The following is a 19,335-nucleotide window of genomic DNA, read 5'->3' as shown; positions in this document are numbered from 1 at the left end:
AGAGACAAAGTAGGTCATTTAGAAGAAAGCCTTGAGAAGTGGCAGCATGGCAGCTAGTATTCCCAAATATCATTACATGTGTCTGATAGTAAGATGGAGAACTCGATTTCCTGCAGGAATTTTGTAATTTCCTTTAGAATAAATGGCTGTGACTGTCTGAATCATTCATACTTAACCAATGCAAGTACCATAATTTCTCTCATTTCATTTGCCAGCTACAGCATCTGATTCCCACCCACTTTATCCTTGAATGTCAATATGCTGGAAAGCAGGCCGGTGCCAGAGCCATTTCAGTGTCATCTTCTTGACAGTCTATCAAGGTCTGGGAGGCAAAGTCCTGCTTTGTGCTTAATTTTGTGAGTTTGGCCTTGGCTACACTCCTTCCTTGAGGTAAGCAAGGCCTTATTCTCTCTGCCTCAGTTTTTATTTCTGCGAAAGAAGCCTTAGATTTTGGCTTGTTCTCCATTTCTTCAGACATATATTACAGAACCTTATGTGTACAAAAACATTTGCTGCATTCAGCTTTGAGATAGTATTGGGAACAGGAAAGAACACACCTTCTCAGGAAGCACATGGATGCCACTGTGCAGATCATCTCCATGTTGCAAAGCCACTGCCACACAGCATGGCACCTACATCTCAATCCCTTCACAGACCCGTTCCTGCTGTTGTCCCTGACCTGTGCCCAATGGTCCCACTTCCTTCACAGACTCATCCCTACTCATCTCCTCAACCCATGCCCAGCGGTGCAGAGTTGGCAATTACATAGTATAAATGTGTGCAGGTCAGCCCTCAGACTTGAAGGCAAAAAAATCCCTCAGGTGATATCAGCTTTTTTATAAGGAAATATAGGTTGGGTATTTAAGATATGCATATGTGTAAAGCAATATTGAAAGGAGCGTGATATTGCATCTTAGAAATAATGCACACTTGGTGCCATGTGGGATTTTTCCCCAAGTGACTGTCCTTTCTTCTGATACACCATTCAGATTGTGTTATTGAAGAGTTAATTTTAAATCAAACTCTGTTTCTTTCTAATTTGAGGACAGACTGAGTAGTGCTCCTTGTTTTTGCAAGCACAGAGGTCCAGTGAGAGCAGTGTTTTCTCTGCTCTGTTTCTTAATGAAACATCGGAAGCACTTCACAACAGTCTCACCAAAGGCAAAGGCAGAAGACTCAAAAGATGACTTTAATGAATTTTCACAAAATCTGTTCAGATGCACTTGCTGAAAAAGTAGATGTTGCAATAGAGAAACACCAGTCACAGCAAAAATACTTGTAAAAAGCAAAATAATCATCGTTGTCAATCGACTTCTGAACTTAAGATACAACATCCTGCAAGCTTTACCCAGTGCAGAGGGTTTGCTACAAGGAGATGCAATCTCCAAGTCACTTGCCAGCGGGCATCTCCCCACTGCTGTGGGCAGAGCAGGGCAAGGTGGCATGGAACAGTGCTCAGAAGGCATTCTGTGTGAGCTTCTTCCCCACACTGTCTCCAAGGAACTGTGGGGCCTCAGGACGTGACACCTGTGTGAGGGAGACAAACACCTTCCATGGCAACCAGTGTTCTGAGGGGGAAAGGCTCAGAGCTGCCAGGGCTGGCAGCCGGCGCAGAGCCATGCCCAAGAGCAGGTGGCCAAACCGCAACACAGAGAGCGCCGGTGCCTGGGTAAGGGCAGGGAAGGGCAGCAGGAGGGGCTGCTGTGGGGCTGCTGATCACACGGGGATTCTTTATCCTTAATCTGTAGGAATAGTGATGTGATGAGGGTGAAGTTGTCCATTTGTCACAGAGCTCTTGGGCTGCCCTCAGCCACACCGGCACTTGCAGGGGAAGCAAGGGTTTTCTTTACTATGAGAGTGGTGAGGTGCTGGAACAGCTGCCCAGAGAGGCTGTGGATGCCCGGTCCATCCCTAGAGGTGTTCAAGGCCAGGTTGGATGGGGCCCTGGGCAGCCTGGGCTGGTATTAAGTGGGAGGTTGGTGGCCCCGCATGCGGCAGGGGGTTGGAGATTCATAATGCTTGAGGTCCCTTCCAACCCAACCTTTCTGTGATTCTGTCGTTCTTTGTGTTCCTGATGTTTGTAAGGGAAAAATGCCTTAGCTATTCACAGTTACAGTTTTCCAGCAATGCTAGTGGTCTCTTCCTTAGTATTTAGCCCTAATTGATTATCTTTGGGACTGCCAGCTGACGTTTCCTCCAGCTGCTGCCCTGCCAGCTCCATCAGCATCCCATATCCTGACTGGCAGTACTGCAGGGGTTCCTTCACTCAAGCCTAAAACTTGGCTCAGTCCCCAAAAACCTTTATGCTTTTAAATCTACTGTTATACAGACAGCATGGGAAAAAAAGGAAAAAAAAAAGGGCTCCTACAGCATAAATGTTTTTACTAGACTGTGTATCATTATACAAACAATTTCTTGGAGAAATTGTGGTGTTTGTTGTACGCGGAAGGGTTGTGCTGTGCGTGGGACGCTCCCCGCGCTTCTGCCAAGGGCCGCTAGGGGCTGCTCCAATACAAATAATATAAAGAAACAACTGGGAAAATAGAATTTTACCCCCATTTCTGATAGGATTCCTTTATAACAACGATCGCCATTTCCATTCTTTTGCAGTTTGCTCATGTTGGAGAATGCCAGGGCCAGCTGGAGTCCACCACGCACTCCGCGCAGAGGCAGGGCCAGGACCTGCAGGCAGCACGGAGCGCGGAGGATCGGCTGCCAGCCGCGTTCCGGGCAAGGGAACAGGTGGGTGGCTGTGCACATACAGCCTGCGACCGGCAGGCTGTTTGCAAGGCACCATTTGCTAAGTTATAAAGAAGAGACTTGTATTTGTGGTAGTTACAGCAGGCTGGCAGACTTTGTGCCTCAGGGAGTGAAATGATGGCCAGCTGTGCTGAGGAAGGCATGTATTTTGCTGTTACACGGTTATAATTTGAGATGCTCAAAGTCCTGCTGCTCTCCAGCATCAGTTAGTTTTCCCTTGTGGTAGTTATTATAGCTGCTTGAGACATGCCTGTATGCCAGAATGTACTGTGGCTGACTTCAGTCCAAAATCTGTGTGTAAGGTAGCCCTGTAAAAGCATTTCAGTCACATTTATCTGTTTTTGTTTGTTTGTTTGTTTGTCTCAGAAACTCAGCATTTTTAATTTTTTATTAAATTTAATCTTCCTCTTCTGTTTGGAGGTGAATATCACAGTAAGAAAAACGAAAACAACATTCCTCAATGTTAAAAATAAAAATCACTATAGCATTTACAGAAAAAAAATCAGATTCCCAACATGACAGGAAAATAATGTGTAAGGAAGTACAGGGGTCATCTGATGGCCCAGAAGGATGTTTGGTGTTTCACTTTTTAGCTCTTTTAAAAATATTGCAATAATATATAATAAATAAATATGTTAAATTTTGCATTTATTCTTTAAAAAAAATAATAAAACTTGCTCCATTTTACAGTCTGGATGAACATTGTTAAAAATGAGATTATAAATTAGTTATGTGATTAATACCTCTTCCACTTCCACTGCAACAAGCAGTGTACATGACATTCAGTACATAAATCACAGATTAATTCAGTTTTGAGGTCCCTTTTGTAGTTCATTTTAATTAGCTTTGGGCTTGCTAGTGAATAAAACAAGGCAATCCTGACATATATCTTACATTTTGCCATTTGTAGGCAGTATGTAACATTTCTCATTTGAAAATTCACACTTTTATATTAATCGTGTATGTTCAACAAGTCTAGGGAGCACAAATCTTCTCCATGATTTCATGAGAAATAAAAAACATTAGAACCTGCAGGGGGTCGGGTGCATTTTGTCCCAGTAAAATTATGTGCAAATTAAGATCTAACATATGAGAATGACTTCTGTGTTAGAGTGTAGGCAGCTGCAATTTTGGCAGCTGCCAGAATATAAGAACTAAGACTAGTAGAATTCCAAACAAGTTACGAAAATTCATGTTTTTTCCTATGGTTTCTTTTTTTTCAGAGTGCAGTGAACAACAACTTCCCATTTTCTTCTCATGACAACAGACACTGTCTACAGAATGTAGGAGAGTATTTTGATTTTGTAAGTACCCAGCACTAACAAGGATCAGAAAGTTCAGTATACTGAACTCAAGCATTATTTCAATAAATTTCCTGCAAGCTGCAGAGTGTAGAAGTCAGGCTCCATCTCTCTGTGTTTGGACACACAAGGGATAATTTTGAAGATATAGATTTTGTAGTCTCAACTTCCTTATTGCAGTCTAAACATCAAGTTATTAACCTAATTGTTTGGGTTTCTCTGAAGATTTAGCCAAATGCAGCTGAATAGCTTTGAGTAGATAGTATGCTAGAGAAGTGCAAAAAGTAAGTGGTTTGTTAGTAGTGATGGATGGTAAGTCAACATATTTCCCATTATATATGCAACCAGAAATGTTCGTACAGGCAAGTCTGGCAATATTATTTTTAACTTGCTAAAGATCAACCATGAGTTCTTGAAATCACTGTGGTAACAGCTTCGTTAGCTTCCCAGTGGGGTAGTGACTGTTACAAGCTTCATCTGTGAAACTGTGATCGAAAGTCATATGTTTACATGGCTTTTTCTTTCAATCTTTTTTCTAGGGTTTGGGCCGAAGGAAGGTGGAACCACAGAGAAGGCAGCAGAACTCACAGAACTTCTTCCAATGGGCTTCTGAATCAGTTAGAAGGAGCGAAGATGGCTTATCCATTTATCAGACATCGTTTGTGAAAGACAAGAGCCCGTTCTCTAGGCAGTACCCAAAGCGCTTCTCAGAAAAGTCTTGCACTGACAAAGCCAGTTCCTCAGAATGAAAACAACATGCAGCCAAATAAATCATCTTAATTATAATACCATCTTTGTAGCACTGATTTATCATCGTCAGAGCCTTTTCTGGAGATCTCAACTACTTGTCACTCAAAAGATGAAATAAACACATGTAAAGTGAATAAAGTGGTAATACAGCTGAGAGTTCATTAAATCAGCATTCCTGTGCTACTCTGAAGACTTCTTTGCTCAAAAAATGCAGTGAAGAAGAGCATTATGAAGAAAAGCATGATGGTACATACTTTCAGAAATACCTGTATTACGAATACAGAGGTAGGGACTGTATTTGTGTTATTTGATACTGGTTGATGGTGATCTTCATACAAAAGCCCCTTCAACTTCAGGATCAATGGTATCACTGTACCTCATGCAGCTGACAGCATCTGTGTTGACAGAAGTGTGTAATGGAACTGAATCTTCGAGGGTTCACTGTAGCAGAGAACCAAAACTGCATGTTCAGGTATGAGATAAACTTTTTTGAAAGGTTGTATGGATATGAATTGGATATGTGTGTTACTTGCAGTTAGAGAAACTAGATAACAGAATCTGAGTGCTAGATTGCAGTGCAAAATGGTAATTCTGGAAAATAGAAGAGTGTGCATGTGTGTATGTATCATTCATGGCAGTAAGGCAAAAAGAAAAGAAGTTCAAGCTGAAAGTGGAAATCTCTGAAATATTGAGGTTGAGGTGGGCTAGCTCTGAAAAGGACTGATGGTTTTGTAGTTACGTGTCTCTCAGGAAGTGGAGTCAGAACCAATCCTTCAAACACGCTGCTCCCAAGATACTGACTGACTGTAGGGTATGAGAGGGATTGGAGTCAGACCTCCAAATAATGTGTTTTCCTTTTCTGGATCATTTCCATTAATATCAATAAAAGAATAAACAGAACTGTGTATCTTAAAACATGCTATAAATAAGCCTGTTGCTATGCAAAATGTTTTCTTTGTTTATGAGATAAATGGAAAAAGTAAGCCCTAAATGCTTAGAATTTCCTGCACTGTAAGAGATGCCATGAAAATGAGCTACATTAAGAAATGCTTTCTGCTCTTCAGTGGGTACATCTTTTTGAATTGGCATGCAATGGGTGACAATTCTGTGTTCCATCAAAATAGATACATTAGAATATTTCCCTAAATGTAGCAATTTTTGATGGACATGCTAAAATAACAAACTTTTTTTATATGAAGTTCCCTTTACTAAAGTTCTTGGGGTGCAGCAAAACATGCGGAGGTGCAAAACCTCATCGAACAATGTAAAAACAGATAAAAAGCCAAGTAACATAGTGCTATTAAAAGGAATTATTTTCTCTCAAAGTAAAGGCATCCTGCCTGACAACACTGCAGTCAGAATTTCCAGAGCTTTAGCCAACAATTTCATCTCCAAAGTGATTCAAAACTAAAGCGTGTGCCAATCACATGGTAAATGAAGTACCCCATGCTGTCTGGCATACTCAAGAGGGCAATCTTGGACCTCCATCAGAAGGAAGAAACACATTCTTTGCTACATTGGTAATGTTTATCCGTGGTTTAACATTACAACTGGATACGGTGAAATAAATTGCTGTCGTTTGTTATGTCTTAAAACACCAGTAGGAAGATTCCAGATTACTTTTATTTTTCCACATCTTTTTCTCATGTTTTGAGTCAAATACGGATTTGTTTTAGAATTAAGTGCAGATTCGTTGAGGTACATGTTCTCAGTGATACTGTGATAAAGATTGTGGAGGAGACACTGCTGGACTTAGGAAACCTCTCTACAAATTGAAGAGCAGTGTGCTGCATTGAACATCAGTGCTTCCCACGTGCCAAACACTGGCTGCATTTCTCCAGTAAATAACATGAAACACAGCACATCACATTCTGAGCTGAATGATAAAAGCCTCAGATAAATTCTCAGAAAGTCTTAGCCTTGCATAGTTGGGGTAAAATCATTAACTTTATTTCACCTTGTCATAATAACGTCTCTGAGAAGAAATCCCTGCTGAGTTAAAATATGTTTTCAACATGATTTCTTTGCTTCTTGGGGGATGGGGGAGAGTGTAGGAGGGCTGCTAACTCCCATAAAGGTTTCCCAGTCAGCACAGGAAAGCCCTGGCTGGTAGCTAATTAGGATCAGATGGGTGGAGGTAGGCTCAGCACAATGAGCACACTATAGGTTAACTCAGCCAGATACTATCCTGGAGAAGCAGAGGGTATGCTTGAAGTGATGCTGATAAATACAGGCTTTTTTGTCCCTCTTTTGGAGGAAAACAAAAAAAAGTCAGTTTCTTGCAAAATTTTCAACAAGGTTCTTACAAGCCATAAGCCCTGTAAAGAACCAGCAAGCTTCTACTACAGCCTTTTCAAATAACCCTTTTTTGTTGTTGTTTCTCCTCAGCCAGCATCAGATTAGGGGCTGTCTATACAACTTTCTTAAAGCATCTTTTTTACATTTATTTAAAGGTTATTTCAGTGTGTTAGCTAATACACACAATTCAAGTGACATTTATCAAAGAAGTTTAAACCAAGGGGATTGGCAGATGGCTCCAAGTCCCTTTGGTTGAATGAGTTGATATTTACCTGAACCTGGCAATGGTCAAGTATTGATTAACTAACAGGTTTGAGTTGAAGAGCAGCAACTTTGTCCCGTATCCCTTTCTGTGGTACAAGGGAGTCTGTTTCTCAAATAGCACCAGTTCAACTGTATTGGAATATGGTCTTATGTTTGTATCTGGATGGTTATGTCCACATGATTAAATGTTTCTTTTTCTTTTTTTTTTTTTTCTTTTCCTGCCCTGTTTGCTGATTACTAGATCTGAGAAATGCTGCTTTCACTTGGACCACGCGGCCTTCTGGTAAGCTTGATGCCAGCCTTCCTTTTATCATTATTTCACTTAGAAAATGAAGCTGTAGCCTGTGAAATACAGTCATTTTGATGCCAATATGTGAGCTATTGATGTGCTGTGGCAGCACATGAGCTTGTTTTTGGTTCGCTATGAGGCAATATATAAACGTGGTGTATTTGTTTACTTGCTGCCTAAAGAAGCTCAAGAAAAGCAGATCCCTCCTCCTGTGTGGCAGGTTAGATAGAAGGTGGAGTGGTGCTGCTTGTGGAGTTGGTAATTCAGTGGGGATGCAGCAGCTTGGCTTCTAAGTCATCAGCTGCTAATCCAATCACTCTGTGTTCATAATCAAATCACTTCATGTCGCTCAAATGGGGTTTCTTAGAGCGTGCTCTCAAGGTTGGTTGGAGTGATGTAAATGTACTCAAGATGAGTGTTTTTGCTTCCCCGGGCTGTACAGTTAAGCAGTAGCAATACTGTTGGAGATCTATTAAAAAAAAAAAATGGTGCTTTTTGTTTACAGTGATACAGTTGAAGAAGTACAGTGTTTTTATTGTGGATGATATTGAACTTCTGTAAATGTTCTTACACTGGTTTAACTTTTCTCTGACCAAGCAAAATATTGGTCTATCTGTATGATGATGTTAATGTTGAACCAAAAGTACAGATCTCTTGTCAAGTAGAACAGTGTTGGCTGATGAGAATTAATATTTCTGAAGTGGGATCTTTGAGTAAGGTATCTCTATATTTAGTAGAGTCTTTGCAAATTTATGTTTTGTTCTTTAACTTCCCTCTGTCACTGCTGTGTTATGAGCTATAGATAACACAAGCTGAGACCACTCTGAGATGGGAAAGGACTACACAGGGCTGCCTCATCTCGAACATGTCTGCTTCCATGACAAAGTATTGAACCAATGAGCTGTTCAAATATTATCTCTGGAATATCGAATTAAAAAGAAGTCTATTCAAAAGGGAAGCAATCCTAACTGACCCTATTTTGAATATATGGCAACAGTGGGTGTGAATGAACCATTAAAGCACCCAGTTTATGATTCAGTCAGGCAACTGTGTAGCTTCTACGAAAAGCATGTTGTCAGATTGCTGTCTTGTCTAATCCCAGTTTGTTGTATTTATGTATAGTCTCCTGAAAGTGAAATATCTCAGATTATCCTTTCTGAAATAGTTCCGCATACAGAAGGGATCCTAATTTGAGATTGGTTCTGTTGGTCTGAAATGACCTGAGAAGTGTTTCTTAGAGGAGACCTGAGGGAGATGTCTCGTGCAGCTTCCAACTCAGGCCAGACCGGTGCCAGCAGAGGATTAGCTCAGCTGTGGCTTTGTGGATCTGAGCCCAGGCTGAAGCTTGCACAGCCTCTCCAGGTTCCCTGCTACTGCACTGCAGTGCAGTCCTAATGAAGAGCATTTTCCTACCCTGAAGCTTTGTGACCACAGCCTCCTAGCATATCGCTGGCACTACCAGAAAGAGTTTGGCTGCGTCGTTTTTGTAACTGCTCTGAAGTTGCTGCAGGTTGCCCATAGCCTTCTCTTTGCTAGACCAAACGAGCCTGTTTTTTCTCAGCCTCCCCTTGCAAGTTGTGCACCTCTGACCATCTTAGTTGCCCTTTGCTGGATCCTGCTCTACTTGTCTGCAGCCCAAAACAGCGTTCTAGGTTCAGCCTTCCTTGCTCAGGGAATAATAATATTTCTCAGCCTGCTAATGGGAAGTGGTTCTCAAAGCCACGATCTCTTTTAAAGCCTTTGAGTTGAAATAATCTTTGGAAAGCCTGTTAAGCAGGTCTTTTGTTTTTAAAATATGAACTTGCAACTTCTTTTCTTTCTATAGAGAATATGTAGCTATTTCTGCATGCACCAAAAGTGGAAATTATGTAGCACTTTCAGAGAGAATATATTTAAACTTCCATTAATTTACTGCTGGATGCCAGACACTGAAGTCCCACAAGACTTCCACAGATACTTAAAATGCTGCATCTGGAGAAGTCCAATATGACTTAGTCTTGACAGCACCAAGCACAAACCTTTGCAAGAGAAGAGCCACAGATTAATTGTTCGCATGTCATCTCATCAAGAGGAATGCTCAAACACATCAAGTTTTATAGTGGGTGCATAAAGAACAGCTATTATCACATCTTTTTGCAAGAGCTTAATTACTGTGACACCCATTTGAAATAAGTTCTATTCTTTCCTCTGTTGTTGCACTGTTTGAGGCAGAAAGTTGTGGCTTAATAAGTGGTGGTGCAAGTTTTCTTTGCTTTCCTCTTGCTGAACCTCTCTCATACGTATGTAATGTTTAGCCATCCGTTAGATCAACACGAGGACATTCATGTGTGCGCATGGATGAGCGCAGTGATCCAACCCCGGGGTCAGGACATCCCCTGGGAGAGGGGCTGCCTGAGTCAAGGTCCTTGTATGGATTTAAAATTTGAAATAGACATCGATTGAAGCAAGGACTGGAACTTGGGTCAGTCTCCTTGCAGATGGGTGACCTAGAGAAAGCCTATGGTTTTTTTCAAGCCCAATCGATATTTAACTATTTAGTTCAAAATATAGCAGGCTTGGTAAGAGGGGTAAAGAAAAGTCTCCTCTCAGGACTACTCAAATCAGTTTATAAATACTGAACAACTTTAGGATATTTTTCTTGTTACAGAATCTGTAGAAACAGTAAAATGCCAATCATAAACCAATGTGCTAATAGTAATTAATTAATCCTTACAGAGGCACCTCACAGTATTTAAGTAGCAGTACACATTTCACAGATGACTTAATTGCTGAGCTGAGGTTGATGTCTCAAAGTCAGCAGCAAGGCCACGGCTACGAACAGTCAGAACTCCACTCCCAGGCTCTTGCTGTGAGCAGCCCTCCTTTCCCTGTGCACGGGTTTGCTGTGCTGTGCTGTTGGTGTATTATTTTAAGAAACGAGTGGCTGACCATATGCTTTTATGATCGCTTTCAATATTCCATGGAATGAGGCAGAATGCATCACTTGAAGGATGCTATTTCCTAACAGAGCTGTATTCTAAATTTAAATGAACACACTTTCCCTCTCTAATTCCTCCCCTGTCCCCGCCAATAAGGATTACATTTAGATTGTCCAGAATGTTCTGATACTTACCAGTGGCAATGCCTTCTGTGTGAACAGGCCAACAGAAGTAGCAAGTACTGTGCTCAGAAGTAAATTCTTGTGGGATCGAGGTCTATAATGCTAACCAGACATTATGGCCTCAAATGGCATTTTAGGCATGCATTAATGACCCTAAGCGACAGACCTTCTCATCTTATTGCTTAATTAATCAATGGCCCAGTGGCACATTGGCAGTGCTCTTTTTCAAGCTGTGCCTCCCCTCAGATGGTAATCAGATGGTATATGGCTGTATCTACTTATGGCAAAGTCAAAACCCAATAAATAAAGTTTAATTTCCTGATTCCCCTGGGATATAGTGATTCTTTTCAACAATGCTTCTTCAGTTGAGTTGAAATTAAAAAACAGCATGATCAACATATTGCATAATATTTCATGGATGGAGTTAAGTACCAGGTTTAAAGACTTTGCTGTTGTAAAAAAAAATAAAGGCCTGGAGGGGGGAAAAGACCGTTGAGAGGGAAGCAAAATATTTGCCATCACAACGTCTAGTCCTAGCTTTGTTAGTGGTGTTAAAATTTACACTGGTAGCTTTCAAACATTGCTGTGAAGATCTTCTGTGCATGGGATGTATTAATTTTCATTCTAAATTAATATTACTCTCATTTGAGTAGAATTAATGTTTAATCTGAAAAATATTTTTGTAGCATGCGATACAGTTAGGTACCATAGGAGGGCAGATGTGTTGAATAGCTTTGTTTTAAAATTTAAGTTTTGCTTTAGTTTAAGATCTACTGGAGTGAATTTAATGATTGCATTTCTACTGGTCTCGCTGGGCTCTGAATCATATCTGCAAAATGCAACTACTTGATCCATACACAAACAGTGACAACTAAGTTTCATGCCTTCATGGATTTAAACACCCTTTTCTAGCTGTTCATTTTTGATGCTTCTGAATTTCAAGTTTATTTCTTCTGTGGTTATTTTGTTTTGCCTTTGAAAGCCAATAATCTAAGCAACTTACTTTAACAAGAATGACAATATTCAGCAAATTAACAAAATTAGTTCTTTAATTTATTACTAAGATTTAATTCAACTTTCTGTGACATTTTCAGCTTGAAGCTTTCAATAGGAGCTAACATGCTACAGTTTTCTTTACACTTGAAGTTAAATTCAGCCTTAAATACAGAAGAGCTTTAACCTCTAGGTTAATGAATTCCTTATGAAATCTGGAATTTGAATTCTGCTCAGTCTTGTGTAGAGAGTGGAAAAAGGAATAGGAATTGTTTAGTTAAAAAAAGAGTATGTACTTCCATGGCTCAGATAAACTCTTCTTGCAGAGTGATCGGAAGGGAACCCACCGCAGTGAAGGGATCCCCAAACACCAGACTTGTGCTGAGGTCCCCACCGATGGGCTGTCAGATCCAGAAACAGCCTGGAAAGTAGGTGTGAGCTCCTCGGGCTGTTTGCTTGGCTCTGTTCCCATCATTGAGCATCATAAAGGCAGATTGCTACTGAAGTCTTAAGCAGAGACTGTCCTGCTTTCCTCTGTTACCACATAATGATTGTAGAGTGAAGGCTATCAATGGGTAATATTGCTGCTGCTGAAAAGGGAGAAAAATTTCCAACATCTCCAGCTGGAAGAGTAAGATGAATGTTTTATCTATCGTGTACAACAAAGTCCCTGAAGCAAAGGCAGGCTTATTAAACAGTGAGGACATTAAGAGGCACTATTTCTAAGACAACTGCATGCAAACTAAGAGAGGTACAGGTGGCATCCTGACCCTTCTTTGTGTTCAGCTGACTCCAGCTCTTCCATTTGGGAATGGCCAAGTCTCTCTCCAAATGCACCCCAGCATCTGCAGGTGGGATGCAGACAGGTTTGCTTTGATGTTGGTTGAGAACTGCTTCATCCTGCAGCAAATATTCTTAGGTCATAGGAGGAGGATGTGGCACAATGATATTCTGTTGTCCCCAGACCCACAAGCCATAGAAGGAGCAACTTAAGGAGGAAACTCTTCCTCACCTTCCTTCCCATCTGTTCTCTGGCTGCTGTTGTACTTTATGTAGATTCTGTTCTTACAGCCAGAGTAGAAATGAGCAGCTAATGGGGCAGCTGCTACACGGGTGAAGGTGCTGCCAGAATCCCAAAGAACAATGCTTAGATCAGAATGCTGACTGTTCAATTAGTTTACTTTTCTTGATGTGCAGGTGTCTCTTTGGGTAAATTCAGAATGACCTCAGCCTGCTCTCCAGCATATGATCTAAATGTTGGTATCTAACATGGAGAAAATCTGTCTGACTCCTGATTTCCTTAGTGAGCTGTGCATAAGAAGCTTGTCTTCAGATTTTCTTTGCACTGTTATATGTAGTTAAACCTTTTTTCTGTAGAATGAAAGCTTCTCTCTCATTTTTCTTAATGGCATTATTGTTGGTTAAATGCCAACAAAGAAGGAAACACTTTTCTAGCCAGCTACATTTTGCTACTTCTTCCCTCTGTCTCCCCACTCCATTTTACTCCCCCCAGTAGGATTTTTGCAATACATTTCTGGAAATAACATATGCACTCTGACACAAAACCGTATCTCCAGCAGTAACAATAAATTAGACACTGTGGGAATTTAAGCTTGTTCTTTTGTCCAAGGTGAGACAGTGAAGTCATTGGTAATGAAGAATAAAACAATTGTTATGCAGCATGTTTGTGTTAAGCACTGCTCCCCACATTATCCCCTGTATAAAAGAGAATGTTTGAGGAGCTTTGTTACTATCACACTTGGACAAAGCACATGAGAATATCCTCTTATTTGCATAACAGGGATTTCCTGAACTGCAAACCGTTCAGATGTGCCCCAGCTCCCTCAAGCCTCGCTACCTCACAAGACATGGCATAGTTTGATCGTTAATCAAAACAAAGCCCAAATCAATAAACGTGCATAATCAAGGCTCTCTGATTCCAGTATGTAAATACTCTGCGTATTGATGAAGTGGCTCTGAATCTAAAACAGTTTTGCTTTTTTCCTCCTCTCGGAAGACCCTAAGCCTTTTAATTTTAATATTTTATGCATTGCTATACAAACACTGCAAGGCTTTGTCCGTGTATCAGAGGTAACAAGTTAGAAGATGGACGCTCCAAATACTTCTCATTCACTTTGTGGACTTGACAGCACTTTATGCATTTGCATGGCTAGTAATTACTTGACCTGTAAAGGCCCAACTTGGCACGTGGTGAAGCAGTCGTTCTGCCATGCACTTTCTTGCTACTGTATCAGAGCTCAACCTGTCAGGATCCTTGGTCCTGTGCCAGGGCCAGTGGTTACTGTGCAGAAATCAGTTGTTTCTTATGTGCAGGGCAATGGAGATGTTGCATAAGGAGGGGACAGAAATGCTGCTCAGTCGGGACAGGTTTGTGCCCTTGGTGTGTGACTGGGAGTGATGCCAGGGCATTGTTGAGGGGATGTACAGATCTCTGGGTCTAAATCTGGTAGGAGCTCTGACCTTCTCACACGTTAATGGATCATGCAAGTAATTATTGCTGTATGCTTAGTGCTGTCCTATATGGATTATAATTCCTTATTAAAAATATACATGCTGTGATGCAGGGATTGTTACAGTCTGAAGATGCATCCAAAAATAAATATTTTGACAAAAAGTTCACTGAATTTGTACGTTTTAGAGATATTCATAGAATCATAGAATGGTTTGGGCTGGAAGGGACCTCTAAGATTATCTAGTTCAAACCCCCTCACTATTGGCAGGGACACCTCTCACCAGACCAGGCTGCTCTCAGCCCCATCCAGCCTGGTCTTGAATGCCTCCACAGAGCAGGCATCCACAGCCTCACTGGGCAACCTGTTCCAGAGTCTTCCAGTTTAAAGCCATTTCCCCTTATCCTGATGCTACATACCCTTATAAAAAGTCCATCCCCAGCATTCCTTTAGGCCCCCTTTAGGTACTGGAAAGCTGCTGTAATGTCCCCCCAGAGCCTTCTCTTCTCCAGGCTGAAGTTCATGTTGAGTCTTTCATCAACTGACACCCCAAATCCTTCACCTCAGGGCTGCTCTCAAGCCATTCTCTGGCCAACCGTAATTAGTTCCTGGGATTGCCCATACTCGTGTGCAGAACCTTGTACTTGGCCTTGTTAAACTTCATGAGGTTGGCACGGTCCTGTCCAGGTCCCTCTGGATGGCATCCCTTCCCTCTAGCACCTCAACTGCTCCACTCAGCTTGGTGTCATCTGCAAACTTGCTGAGGGTGAACTGCTGTAGTTAAGTTTCAATTCATGGCTCACATTAATTCTGCAAGTTCCTTTAATCTGAATTAAGTGAGCTGGAATGGGGTAAATCATATCAGCAACTCTTCTTATATATTAATAAGCTGCACGTACCCACACCAAGTGTAAAACAGACCCAAGAAACAAGAACAGCAGCAATGAAAGGATTAAAATGAAATTCTGTGAAGGCCAAAGTTAAAGGAAACGAAGGTCAAAACAGATCAGTGGTGGAGAAGCCAGGCTGCAATTAAGTTGAAAAAGTTCCTTGTTTGCCAGTCAAATAATAAGCTGTGTCAGAGCTTAGAATTGGCTATTCTGGTGTAATTGCATCTCTTGTGTATCTGTGGGACTCTGCTAAGCACAGGCACGATCCTCTCGTGAGTCATCTCTCCAGAGCTGATTTATTAACAATGTGAAATGTTTAAAGGTGTGATGTTTATTTTATATCATAATAAAATAAATGTGGCAGTGATTGTAGATTTGGACGCATGGTTGCAAACTGAGAGAGTCTTTGAGGCTTATTAATTTGCTGCGGATGGATTTCACAATGGGCATGTATTTTTGCCAAGTCATGCTAATTTACATTTGCTCACTGCTTGTTTCTACAACAAACATGTAAAAAAATATTTCCTATGCCTTTGACAGGAATGAGTGCTCACATGGAAAGAAGAGAGAGGTCCTGCCTCTCTGGCTGTTGTCCCTATGGATGGAAGCAGCCCCACAGAAGTCAGCAGGATGATTTTATATAGATAATATAGATAGATTTAGATATAGCATATATCTATATAATATATAGAGCTACATCTAGATCTATCTCTGTATTTAAAGCTGAGGGATGTAGTGACTTCCTCAGAAAGTCAGGTACTTGCTGCTTTGAGTTTGCCACAAGGATGGCTAGGTGAAATGCTGTTACGCTTTTTAATAGATTCTTCAGTGATCTGATCTGAAAGTCACTGATCGTTTAGTCACAGTATGGAGTTTTAAATGCTATGGCAATTGCCTGTGCTAAGGGATGAATTTGGCAAAGGGAAGAACAAAGGTTTCTGCAGCGGTGGGTCGATGATCAAGAGGAGCCAGTGTTTGAAGCCAGAACATCTTCTGTTGTAGGGAAGCTTGCTTTCTTACTTAAACTGCTTTCCTGCTGCTTCGTAGTGCTTGATTCATATTTGCTTACCTGTCTGTGTTTTAACCACGCCATTTTTTAGAGGACAGCAGTCTGGCAGCAAGCAGTGCACTCGGCCAGGATCACTGTGCTCTGGAGTGTGGTGAGGTAGTCCTCAGTATCTCCTTCCCTGCTCAGTTTCCTGAGACAGAAAAGAGTGAGGGCTGTTTATCTTTCTTTTGACCTTGGCTCACACAGTCTGGGGTGGGACTTAACCCCTGCCCTTTTCCTTCCTCCTCTTGGTAATGGTGCATTGCTGCGAGTCTAGTGGCCTGTTTGCTTCACCCAGTCTTGCTTATTACGTTATATGCAGTCTTCTAAGCGTGTTTGTTATTTATTTTAACTGTAATTCACTATTCTGGTAGGTCTAAGGATAATAAGTAATTGTGATCTGATGCATTCTACACTTCTACACCACAACTTGGTTCACACTTGGTTATTTTCAAAAGTCAGAAAGAAAAATCAACTAAACTGGGAAAAACAAACTGCACAGCCTGTCTGGTTTTGGCAGGGATGGTAGAAAAAAATAAAACTGTAGCCGTTTTCTTATTGCTTGTGAAAGGTATTCAAATAAATAAGAAACTGGAGTGGTGATGTGAGTGATTAATATTTGTAATGCTCTTGGGTTTCTTTGGCTCAAACTTTCTGAAAAAGGGTGGAGTATTTGCATTAATCACAAGCAAGGATATTCATCTCCAGGGCTGTCAGCCAGCCAAGCACCTCTTCTCGTCGTTGCATTTGAAAAGGAAAGAATAAAAACAAATTACCTGGTGGCCCTCAGGCGCAGGGGATAACAAGCTGTGGGGTGAAGGAAAAGCCATCTTCTGGTCCAGCTATGAGGACTGCTAAGTTTTTAACATCAGTACACTGCAATTCACCAGACTGTTGTTCAGGGGATTTATTAATCTCTAGCTACATGGAATACCACTTACATTTAGACTAACATTTTGTGTTTTTAAAATATTTTCCATGTGAGACTTCTGAAGTGCATGGGAGAGAATAAACGGACTCTCGCCGCCCTGATGAGGTATAACTTAACTACTTGGCACAGATAGGATTAGAACCAAGGAATCCCCATTGCCTTTATCTCCTTACCCTACTCTCAGCATCTTCATGACCTTTTTGGGAGAAGTTTTGCAGAAGTTCTGTTGAGCAGAGGACATTTTTTTTCCACGTTCTCTGTTCTATTGTACACTGTTAGTCTGTTTTAAATAAGCTCTGCGGTGCAGTCATTTAAGGAAATGAAGATATTTCATAGCACGCTTAGCATTTGCATTTGAATGTAGGCCACCCTGCTGTTTGATTAAACTGGAGTTTAAGAAAACTGTAAGAATTGAAGTTCATAGGCAGTGCAGTTCTTCGCACTCGGATTGCAAAGGTTGTTGGAGGAAGAAAAAATGATAATATCCTTGGAAGTACATGACTAATGAGAATATATATAGCACTTCTGAGACAGCTCAAATATATAATTATTGTGAGGATTTCACAGACACATAAATATAATGATCTTCAGCTAAGTAAATTACTACCTACCAATGAAATAAATATGGTCCCTTCAGAATTTGAAATAATTCAGTACTGTAGGTGGTGGGAAATGATTCACCTTAGCTGTTATCTCTGGAACAGTAATATAGAAATATATCTGCCAGTACGGTTACATTTACATTGTTCTTCATATCCTGTGGAGCTTGTCAGAAGATCTGTGGTCCCTGCTGGCTTCCACCCCCTTATTTTGATAAGGCTCCACACAGCATGGCTCAACAATGGGTTGGAGCAGCTAATATTGTTTACCACAGTAGGCATCTCAGCCATAATATTTTTCCAAGAAACACTGATGTGTTTAAAGGTCAGGTTGATACTGATTTGACTGCTTAACATGAATTCATTTCTCTAGGAGTAGAAGGGTGCACATGCCTTGGGATAAAGGTTAAACTGTTGTTTATGCACTCAATAGGTGGAAAACACCGGGCTTTAATACACAAACCCTAATAGCCTATTCTGGTCAGTCAGGGAAATGCAGTGCTTTACATTTAAATGAAAGCTTAGAGTGCACAGGCTTTGCTGACTATTGCTATGGAAGAAAACTTACCAAAAAGCTGCAGCCAGTTCGTTTCTGGTCGCTGTAGTTCAGACTAAAGCAGGGCGTTGGGCAGCACCGCTGCAATGGAATTTGGCTGCCACTGCCCGGCCACTCCTGCTGTGCTAAGGGGAGCAGAAGGAAGGAGCACGAGGTGCCGGGCCTGCACGTTTGGCTTTGCCTCTCTGGGCATCCTTACTGTGCTGTGCTGGGGGAGGCCTGCTGCCCTCCTCACCTCTGAGCCAACTGTAGCCCCATGAAAGGCTAATGTGCTTCCCAAAGAACCAACTGGGGCAGCTGGATGCCTCTGCAGCAGACCAGCACCAGCAGTGGAAGATGTATTTAAGGGACTCAGGCTTACTAATCAGCACTGATAAGCATTCAACTTCTGCCTTTAACTTTGCCTTCGTTCATTTCACTGTTTGTCTTTACTTTTGCTGATCCACGTGGGTTGCAAAGTGCTCGATTGCCTCAGAGCCCACCCAGAATTATTCTCACGGAAGTAGCATGTAAAGGTTTTATAGGGCTGTTGTTTCTAATTTTTATAGAATTTGTGTTTGCAAAGGCTCCAGTCCTTGCATGGCAGCTCAGATCACTTTCTTCGATCGTGTTTCCAACAGGATGTTCTGACACCTTGACCATCCTGGCATTTGCTTTGAGAACAGATGGAGAAAGCAGTCCACAAGACGCCTGTTGGCCCAAAAGCGAGGAATCTAGCAGTGCCACGAGCAGCTTGCTGGCTGACATCAACAGCACAGGATGCTGCATTTGATTAGCTTCGCTTTCACAAGAAAGACCCACTGTATTGTTTTGAAGAATGTGTTTGGTTGTTTCAACAAACTTAAAAATCCCCCATGGCTACGTAAATAGGACATTCAAGCGCAATGGCTGCAATGTCAGGGACAAAAAACCTCACAAAATGTTTTGTCTACTGATCACATTTGATCCTGAAGCTCTATCAGTTCAGAAAAACTTTTGGATTCCTTTTTTTTTTTTTTTCTTCTGAAGGCAGACATCTCTGGAAATCCACAAGTGGATTTCTTACTTAGCAAACAGAGCTTGACTGCATTTTAGTTTGATATTTT

General features: G+C 41.3%; 1 protein-coding gene across 1 annotated transcript; it reads left to right on the top strand.

Annotated features, from left to right (window-relative positions):
- Nucleotides 1-1,556: 1,556 nt before the first annotated feature.
- Nucleotides 1,557-4,850, top strand: TEX36 (testis expressed 36). The gene is made up of 4 exons (XM_010714853.2): nucleotides 1,557-1,669; nucleotides 2,611-2,742; nucleotides 3,984-4,064; nucleotides 4,601-4,850. The coding sequence occupies exons 1-4, from the start codon at nucleotides 1,619-1,621 to the stop codon at nucleotides 4,808-4,810; spliced, it is 474 nt and encodes a 157-aa protein (XP_010713155.1). The 5' UTR covers nucleotides 1,557-1,618; the 3' UTR covers nucleotides 4,811-4,850.
- Nucleotides 4,851-19,335: the final 14,485 nt, after the last annotated feature.

This window comes from Meleagris gallopavo, chromosome 8, assembly GCF_000146605.3.
Source record: "Meleagris gallopavo isolate NT-WF06-2002-E0010 breed Aviagen turkey brand Nicholas breeding stock chromosome 8, Turkey_5.1, whole genome shotgun sequence".
Classification (NCBI taxonomy): Eukaryota; Metazoa; Chordata; class Aves; order Galliformes; family Phasianidae; genus Meleagris; species Meleagris gallopavo.
Note: the sequence above shows the minus strand (reverse complement) of the source record. Positions and strands in the feature narration are given on the sequence as shown.

Bases quoted from the DNA above. Each gene is read 5' to 3' on its own strand.
- TEX36 (XM_010714853.2), top strand. From the start codon at position 1,619: ATGCCCAAGAGCAGGTGGCCAAACCGCAACACAGAGAGCGCCGGTGCC. The intron at 2,743-3,983 runs GTGGGTGGCTGT...CTTTTTTTTCAG, and splicing joins CGTTCCGGGCAAGGGAACAG to AGTGCAGTGAACAACAACTT. The intron at 4,065-4,600 runs GTAAGTACCCAG...TCTTTTTTCTAG, and splicing joins TAGGAGAGTATTTTGATTTT to GGTTTGGGCCGAAGGAAGGT.